Genomic DNA, 8,784 nt, shown 5'->3' on the forward strand with positions numbered 1-8,784 from the left:
CCCAACATGGCTGCTGGGTCAGTGAAGATGACGGCTGCTGTTGGCCAGGGACTAGAATTCCTTTCTGGACATGGCTGGAGTCCCCGTGTGCAGTGGGAGTTAGGTGGCTGCAGGGAGGGGGTGATGGGGGTGGGGGGGTGCCAGTGGACAGAGGAGGAAGTGCCAGCATGGAGACAGTCTCATCCGAGTAGACCCGGTAGACCAGTGGACTACTCCCAGGTCGGTGCATCCTCAGCCCCTCTCCAGACTGTTTTCACCTGAGGATGTTATGTCAACAGCCATGGTGTCTCTGCTGTTTGTGTGGTGACAAGGTAGCCAGCGTGGGTTAAACACCTCATGTGGCAGAGGAGAGGCCCAGCACTCAGCCTTGCTGTCAAGAGAGGTTCCTCCCTTTTCCACATTGCACAGGGACTCTGGCCCTGCAGCTGTTCATTCTTGGGATTCACTGGATCTTTCTACCCAATGTCCTTTAACAGCAGAACAGCAAGGAGAGATGGAGACTGTGTTATCACTTTATTTACTTTGAGGACTTTTCTGGAAATATTTCCAGCTGCTGCTATTCACCCAGCCAGGCATGGCCTCCCCACCTTTGCAAGGCTCAGAACCCATCCTGTCTTGGGTCTGTGTTCCCACTCTCCCAGCCCCTTCTCTCCTTCCATTGCCTGGTGGCTCTCCCAGCGTGGACCACCATCCCTTTTCCCTGGGTTTTTCATGTTCTGTCCCCTTCTCCCAGTGTTTTTCTCTGTCCCCCTTGATTACCCCTCTGTCCCTGTCCTTGTTTCCCATTTTCTCTGCTTAGAACCAGGAAGGGAGGAAGCTGGTCTGTTGCATGGTAGGAGGAGGAGCCTTTTCTTATTTTTCCCCAGCCACCCCCAACCCCCTTTCCTAACCAAAAGCACTGAGGTTTGGAGGTGACATTGAAAGGGCCTGTGCTGTTTCAGTCACACTCCTATAGTTTCTCAAGGGTCTCCTTACTGCCTGGTGCCTGGGCCCCAGGACCTCCCTGCAGTCCCCCTCCCCACATCCCGGGCACTCTGTCCAACATGGACTCCAGCCAGCTCACTGGCCACGGCAGGGTGACCAATCAGAGAAGTTACACTGGGTCAGCCTTCAACCCCAGGACAGAACACTCGAGTTCCCTGGGCACAGGCCAAGACTAGGACCGCAGCTGCCTCTCTTGGCGCAGAGCAGCCACCGTGCTGCCTCCGTGGGGCCTCCTGTGTCCAGGCGAGCAGCAAAGAATGGAAAAATCCCTGGCCTAACAGAAAATGTCTAAATGACTGGGCTGTGTTCCTCCTACCTCACCCCCCCCCCCCCAGGACGCACTTACACGGCCCTGCCTGGGGGGTTACAAATCTGAACCCCATTGCAGGCACACCATGGAGCTCACCCAGGCTCCCTCCGGGCTTCTGACCAAGTCCTCATGTCCCTCTGGCCAGTGCTGTGATCACACTCTGCAGACAACAGTCCTCTGGCTTGGCCGCAGCCTTCAGCAGGTCACACGCCCCTGTGGGTGAGGAAGCAGGAGCCAGTCCCCAGGATGGCTGTGAAAACTCCATTCCTTCCAGACTGGAGCTTGGGAGCCATGGTGAGGGAAGGCTGAAGGCAGGAGATGGCGGTGTCCCTGCATCCCTCCTCCACAGAGGGGGAAGAACTCCAGATGGGGGAGAAAGGGGCTGATAGGAACAGCCCAGCCTTAGGACCCCATTCTCCCTGTAGGCTCCTCTCGCTGGTAACAAGATTCTTCCACAGGGATTTAGAATGTGGAGATCCCATCCTGCCGCTACCCTGCACCCAGCACCCAGCAGAGGGATGCACAGGTAGACCCCTCAGGTTGGGAGAGGTGTTCTCACCCAGCGGGGTTGAGGTTCTGCCACTTCCTGTCCCTGGGGAGCAAGTGGAGTTACCAGGGCAACAGGCTAACAAGATCTTGTCTGGGGAGGGCCAAGGGCAATGTTGTTGCTAAGGCAACTGATGAGGCCAGTTGTTTGGCTCCAGGCTTTTCCTGGTAGCCAGCAGGCTAAATCGCCTGGCCCTGATTACCACCCCACATCATCACTGTTGCCCAGAACCCAGGTACTCAAATCCCTGCTGCTTTCTGCTCTATCTGTACCCAGCACTTAGGGGTTCAGTGACACAAGGTGGTCTGGAGCTGGTCTCTGACAGCAGCTGTGAGTTCACAAGGACTGGGGTGCTTCACGGTGGCCTGGTTGATGCGGAGTGGAAGGAGTAGGGATGAAGAGGCCCTCTGTGGATAGCTTGAAATCAAGCCTGGAGAGTAAGGCTCCAGGCCAGGAGCACAGCAAGTCCGTAGGCCCTATGGGTGCCCTGTTCCTCAAAGCAGCACTGGGAGGGGGAGGGACCTGCAGATCTCTTTTGTGTCCTTGCTACTTTGCACCTGGTACATGTGTCAAGGCCACACTGGAGACAATGGCTTTGAGCACAATTCTGTTTGGGGGGCCACTTATGGAGCCATCACATACCTGCCTCTCCCTGGCCAATACCCACCAAAAGTAGTGGCTGCCACTGGCCCCAGTGCTCACATGCTCTCTGCACCTCTCCTGCACTTGGTGGGGGGGGGGGGGGTATGGCTGAGCCAGAGGCTCAGGGGGGCCTGGGCACCACCTGCCTCTAGCCAGATGGCCATCCTCATGATGACGGTTGGCTCCCTGCATTTCATCCTCAACATGATGGTGAAAAGATATTTGAGGATCCTAGCTTCCACACAGTGCACCATTGGCTTCTCCAGCATTCCAGAAGAATCTGGGGAGTGGAGAAGCATGGGTGGGAAGACCTGCCCTCCCAGCTCAGGCTGTCATGGCCTATGGACTAGTCTGAGAAAATGAACAGGCTTCCCTTGCTTCAGTGTTCTTGCTATATCTTCTTCCCTACCTAATAGCTCTCCTCCCCATATGCCATCTACCCCCTCCATATGTCATCTTTAATAGGGTTAAGACTCAGTTGCCCACATCCCTTCCTCGACCCTTGGCTCCCCCCACCCTACCCCCACCCTTAGCTATCTTACTTGCTATGAGAATGATAGCACAAAGTCCTCAAAGGCTCCCACCCACGTGTCATCTTCTGGTGGTGTGTCTTCTAGAGTGTGTGGTGACCAGCGCCATCACCCCAGCAGGAGTCATGATCCTTGAAAGGGTCAGAAGTGGGATGTAAAATGTCTGAACCCCAACTCCATCTCAAATCTCTTAGGATGGGGTTCCCCCACCAGAGAGTCTGCACCTCTGATCAAAGCCTTCAGCTGGCCCATGGTAGCATTTGGGGACAGTGGTGGTGAGAAGGGGCTGAGGGCAGCGGGAGGGCAGTGCCCCAGAGAGAGGGTGTCTTCTTCCCTGGGTTCTCCTTCAGTGTCCCCTTGACTGGAATTCTGGTGGAATGGTCTGTGCACAGAGACCAATCCAAAAGTCTTCTCTGAAGACCCCTCCTATCACCCTAAACCCAGAGAGAAACTGAACTCCAGCTCTTCTGAAATCAGCACAGCCCAATGATTGGTGGCCCTGGCTCCTAGGCTGGCTTGGGAAGGAAGGGTACAGAACCATTCCTGGGTGGGAACGGAGGACACAGGTTTTGGACGCCTAGAGCCCCAGTAGCCAGTGGCAGGAGCAAAAGGCAGTGCTGCAGTAAGGGCGGTCCCCTAATCTCCAGGACTGCAGACTCCTGCGCCTTTGCCTCTGACACAGTTCCACTCACATTTGCCTCACTTCGGTCGTTCGTCGCTTCCTTGGCAGTCAGCTCGGATTTGTAGAGACGCCCACACACTCCCCGCCCCTGCAACCCCAGCCCAAGGGTGGTTGGGGTGGGGTGGAGGCCACCTCTCCCAGACTTCATTCCCACGGCCTGGTGTCCAGCGCTCCGGTCGCATGAGGGTTAACTTCGTGGGGGTGGGGACTCATGAGCGGTCGGCAAAGGGAGGGAGGAGCAGGAGGCGACCCAAGGCGCGGGGAGCCGGCCGGCTGGCCTGGGTCAGGCCTCAGAGGCCGCTGGAGCCCCGTGTGTCGCAGGCCACCGGGCAACCACTGGGGTACACGCTGCGCGCTGCGAGGGGTCCACCGCAGATCCCAGGCCCCAAACTTCAAGTCGGAAGGGGTGAGACGCTGGGCATAAAGACAGGTGGCAACCTGTCTGGACGCTGCCCTCCTCCCTGAGGACCGCCACCTCCACCCTACTGAATCTCAGCCCTTACTCCGGCCACTATATTGCCTTTGGCCCATGATGAAGCGGGGAGGCGGTGGTCCCACGGCGGCCCCAGAGGCCGAGCTGGGCGACGTGCCCCTGGTACTGCCGCGGCCCAGGGCCTGTCCCGCTGACGTGCGGCTCTGCGGCCACCTTCGGAAGCAGAAGTCCCAGCGCCGCCGCTTCTTCGTGCTGCGCGCGGATCCGCCGAGCCTAGAGTGCTACGAGAGCGAGAAGAAGTTCCGCGCCGGCCGAGCGCCGCCCAAGCTCATCGTGAGCCTGGCGGGCGCGTGCACCATCAGCACGCGCGTGGACGCGCGCCAGCGCCACCTGATCCTCCTGTACACGCGTGACCGCAGCCTGGGCGTGGCGGCGGCCTGCGAGGCGGAGCAGCAGGCGTGGTACAGCGCCCTGCTTGAGGTGCGCGCGGCCGCTGGTGAGGCCCGACCCCTTGGCAGGTGGAGACGCGGCGGGGGGCTGGGAACCCGGGGTTGGTGATCGCGGGTTTTGTTTATCCTAGGTTGTCCCAGCAAGTCTCGGATATGAAGTTCAAACATGAAGCGTTAACACCTCTTTAATTCTTGGGGCACAGTGACTCCAACCTCCGGACCCAGGAGCCCTTTGTGATCAGCCCACTATCTCTCCAGGTCCCAGCTTTCACGAGGACCCCAAGGCCTGGATCCTTGCTCCATTTCAGGACGTCTGGCCCGTGACGCTGCGGCCCAAGGGACTGGGGAGGACACGAGGCCTGGGCAGCGGCCGCTATCGCCTGTGCCTGGGTTCGGGGGTGCTGAGCCTGCTGCGGAAGCCCAAGGGCAGAGGCTCTCGGGACACCCAGGCTTCGCCGCCGCCGGCCCTGCGCCTGTCGCTGCTCAGCGTGCGCCGCTGCGGCCACGCAGACTCCCTCTTCTTCCTGGAACTCGGCCGCTCGGCGCCCACGGGCCCCGGGGAGCTGTGGCTACAGGCGCCGGATGCCGTGGTGGCCCAAAGCATTCACGAGACCGTACTGGCCGCCATGAAGCGACTCGGGGATGATGATGCCGGTGGCAGGACTGAGCCACTGCCAAGGGATCCCCCGACGAGCTCTTACAGACCCTCTGTCTCCCAACCTTATGCGACCCTGGCCTCGGCAGCCCAATCAAGCAGCCTGAGCCATCGCGGGAGTGTGGGTGAGAGGAAGGAGAAAGCAACCCCTGAGACCCTGGCGGCGCTGGCGACTGCAGCTTCGCACCCTGGGGAATTGGAGCGGGGCGGGGGCTACGTAGCCATGGGAGCTGGGAGCAACTACGAGGCCATGGGGGGTGGCCAAGCAGGTGGTTACATGGTGATGGCACCCCGGGGCCTTGCGGCGTTTGCCCATGCCCCTCCCCACGAGCAGCTCCAGGGGTGCGGGGGCACTGAATACGTGCCCATGAGCCACTTTCTGCCAGGGTCCTTTTCCTTGAGCTCCCTGCCCTATTCCTATACGCCCAGGCCCAGGAGGCCGGGACCTTCTTTCCAAGGCCCCCCTCCCGCCGTCGGGGAATGTTGGGGACCGACAGGGGCTCATCCCTGCTTGCAACCACCTTCGGAGCTAGCAGGAGAGTATGTGTGCATCAGGTACGTGGCCCCACACCACTTAGGAATGAGCACTGCCATACAAGACCCGGCCAAAAACCGCCTCAACTATGTAGACCTGGACCTGCTCCCTCCATTGGAGGCTCAAGGCGACACCCCGGGGTCCAGCATTCACCACCCACACAGCTATGCCCGCATCGACTTCCAGAACCTCAGGGAGGTTCAGGTGAGGAGACACAGGCAGCCCCCTCCAGTCTAGCTGACAGATGGATGGGGAGGAGGAGAGAGAAAACAGGACAAATGCCTTCCTGCCAGCTCCCCTCAATTCCTCCCCTCACCCTTCCAAACCTGGAGGGGCTCTTAGGCACCGCCTGCCCCCCCCCCCCCCCAGGACCTGTGACTTGCAGAGCTCTGAGCTGCCCTTAGGCCTATTGCCCACTCTGCTCCTTCCAGATGTGGTGCCTGGGGAATCTTCAGGAAAAGGTTCCCCAAGAAGCTGGATTCTTTTAACGGAGAAAATTCTAGAGCCACCCTCCCCTCTTCCTGCCCACAAACCCCCAGCAAAGCCCTGATCCTTTCTCTCCTGGCAGAGTTCTTGAAGCATCACTCCAGATTCCCAGGCTGGCTGACTTCTCTCACGTGGACCTGTTCCTCCCTACCTGCCTTGTGTCTCCTCCCAGCCAAAGAACTAATCCCCAGCCCCAGGGCTGAACTCCTAGGACCCCAAAGCAAGAGGGCTGAAAGCACCAGGTACCTTCCCTCTACTGCTTCCCAGAAGTGCTGTGCCACCCCCTTACTCCCTGATTTCCCTCTCTCAGCACCAGCCATGTGTTCACACAATCCTCCCTTCTATGGAGCCTGGCAGAGCTGATAGACTTCTTGCTTCCAAATACTGTCTGGGGGACTGTACTGTGGATCCCACACACACCCTGCCCTATTAAAGGTGCCCTCCTTGGTCAGCCTGGAAAGGTCTTAGGTCCGTGGATTCCCCTGAGCTACTGTAGGGGTGACCAATGAGTAACAAGAATTTGAGGGGAGGGCAGCCTAAGTTGTGTAGAGGAAGAGACTCCATCCCTGTCTCCATGCCCCACTCTGCTACTCACTACAAAGAGCCTGTTTGCAAACCAACACTTTTATTGTCAACAGAAGCTGTCTAGGGGAGTAGGGGACCCATTCTGCACCCAGAAGGGATATGTTCAATGTGTGTCTGGGGTTTGAGGGGCAGATGGGTCAGTGCAGTGAGAACAGCTGGGGCCACCACTGGGGTCTGGGTGATCAGATACAGGGTCTGGGGGGCCAGCAGGGGGCGTGGGAGCCTCCAAAGCCACAGGTCTAGGAGGCCCCTGGCTCATCTGCAGGAGGCCAGTCAGGGCGATGAGCTCAGGCCCACTGAGCCAGGCAGTAGGGCAGCCAGGGGATGGGGTGCGGAGGACCCAGGGAGACATGATAGGAGGTGGGAGCAGCAGCTTCAGAGAGCCCATCACCTGAGGAGACAGGAGGGTGGAGTGTCTCCTCCCAAGCCCTGCATGAAAAATAGGCGAGGCCAGGGCAGGAAGTGCACTCACCTGTTGAGAGGCCTCAGACAGATACAGGGGAATACGCTGCCCACATGGCAGCAGAGGGTCTGAAACAAAGACATCTTCACAGCACATCACTGGGAACCCTGGAGAGGAGAAGCTGGGAGGGCAGCAGGCTGGGGTTCCCACATCGGCAAGGGCTGCACTGGTTCCCTGAGGAGCTCGTGCAGGGCCACTCCAGAGTCCCTGGGCCCAAGCAAAGTACCTGCATCCCTGGGCTCATGCTCTCCATTCTGATGTCCTGTTGCAGGGGCCAGGGACCTGAGGTCCCGGCCTGAGGCTGCCTCATACAGTGGCCACAATGAGGGATGACACAAGGTCCGGCCTGAGAAGGAGGTGCCAGGTGCACAGCTGGGCCCCTGTGAAGGGAGCTTGACAGAACACTGGAGCTTGGGCTCCCTCCGAAGGCACCCCTGCCCCACCCCCAGGACAGAGCCGCAGGCACTCCCAACTCACCCACACCAGCCGGGGTCCCGCTTTAGCCTTGTAGTTGGGATCCCATGGTGCTAACACGGTCATCCTTGAGGGGGCCACCTCCCAGGCCATCTGAGGGGAAAGGGCTACTGGGGCGGGGGGGGGGGGGGGGGGGGGAACAGAGATTAAAACAGGCTCGGGAGTCGGTGGAAGGGTCCTGTGGGGTAAAGACCGCAAGGCCTGAACCTACCTGGCGTTGCCGGGGAATGATCCGCAGCCAGGCCTGGGGGAGGCCGGGACAGCAGCAGCTCTCTCCGGGTCCAGGAGGGCCTTCGGGACCGGGGCTGCGGGCTGGGAGCGGGAGGTACTGAGGTGCACCGGTCACAGCCTCCCCCGGTACTTCCTGGGCAGGGCCGAAGGTGCCTGGCGCATGGAGTCTGGGCACAGCCATTCTTCAGGGTCGGCAACGGAGATCTCCGCACACTGTGGGCCCCCTGTCGGACTTCCCTCCCGCCCAGCCCCTCACCTGTCCTGCGGGGGAGTTCCTGGCTCCTCCAGGGCTTCCTCTCCAAAGGTCGAGGTCTCCCCGGGGTCACTGCCAGCCGAGGAGCCATGTTCCTCGAGCGCCTGCTCTTTCCCCGCGTCCCACCGCCGAGGCGGCCCAGGCAACATGACGCCTCTGGCGGGGGAGGGCAGCGCAGGCCAGCCGCTCCGTGCCCCGTGTCCGCACCGTCCGTGCCTCCCACCTCGCCCCTCGCAGCCCCACGCGGCCCCCTCACGGCCCTCACCTCCCGCAGCACCCCGCCCAGCTCGCGGGGCCTCGCGGCCACGCCGGCGCCCAGCGCGTTTCCGGACCACGTGGCGCGCGCTCCCGCCGGGATCCCGCGGACGCCCCCTGGCGGCGGGGGTGGCTGGGCCCGCGCTTGGCAGCCGTTGGCTATGGAGGGGTGGCGCCCGGTGCGGGGAACTGCAGAACCCCAACATCAACGCGGAGGCGACCCTTTCCCCGCGAAGCACTGCTTTCGTTCACAGACGGACGGACACACAC

At 60.7% G+C, this 8,784-nt stretch overlaps 2 protein-coding genes across 12 annotated transcripts; one reads left to right on the forward strand and one right to left on the reverse strand.

Moving 5' to 3' along the window:
• Nucleotides 1-133: 133 nt before the first annotated feature.
• Nucleotides 134-6,709, forward strand: LOC101100432 (insulin receptor substrate 1-like). 2 transcript variants are annotated; one of them, XM_006941985.4, is made up of 3 exons: nucleotides 134-4,624; nucleotides 4,836-5,971; nucleotides 6,336-6,709. In XM_006941985.4, the coding sequence occupies exons 1-3, from the start codon at nucleotides 4,225-4,227 to the stop codon at nucleotides 6,342-6,344; spliced, it is 1,545 nt and encodes a 514-aa protein (XP_006942047.2). In that variant the 5' UTR covers nucleotides 134-4,224; the 3' UTR covers nucleotides 6,345-6,709. The 2 variants fall into 2 exon arrangements, with proteins under 2 accessions (XP_006942047.2, XP_044903641.1); XM_045047706.1 differs by having other exon boundaries at nucleotides 4,836-6,709.
• A 152-nt stretch (nucleotides 6,710-6,861) lies between these two features.
• On the reverse strand, nucleotides 6,862-8,720 carry SAP25 (Sin3A associated protein 25). Of its 10 annotated transcripts, none has more exons than XM_023246855.2 (6): nucleotides 8,263-8,720; nucleotides 7,987-8,087; nucleotides 7,779-7,882; nucleotides 7,528-7,681; nucleotides 7,311-7,408; nucleotides 6,862-7,229 (listed from the first exon to the last, which is right to left on the reverse strand). In XM_023246855.2, exons 1-6 carry the CDS (start codon nucleotides 8,718-8,720, stop codon nucleotides 6,942-6,944), a joined length of 1,203 nt encoding a protein of 400 aa, XP_023102623.2. In that variant the 3' UTR covers nucleotides 6,862-6,941. The 10 variants fall into 10 exon arrangements, with proteins under 10 accessions (XP_023102623.2, XP_023102621.2, XP_023102619.2 ...); XM_023246853.2 differs by having other exon boundaries at nucleotides 7,528-7,693; XM_023246851.2 differs by having other exon boundaries at nucleotides 7,528-7,705.
• Between the last annotated feature and the right edge of the window lie 64 nt (nucleotides 8,721-8,784).

Source organism: Felis catus, chromosome E3, assembly GCF_018350175.1.
Source record: "Felis catus isolate Fca126 chromosome E3, F.catus_Fca126_mat1.0, whole genome shotgun sequence".
In the NCBI taxonomy this organism is placed as follows: domain Eukaryota; kingdom Metazoa; phylum Chordata; class Mammalia; order Carnivora; family Felidae; genus Felis; species Felis catus.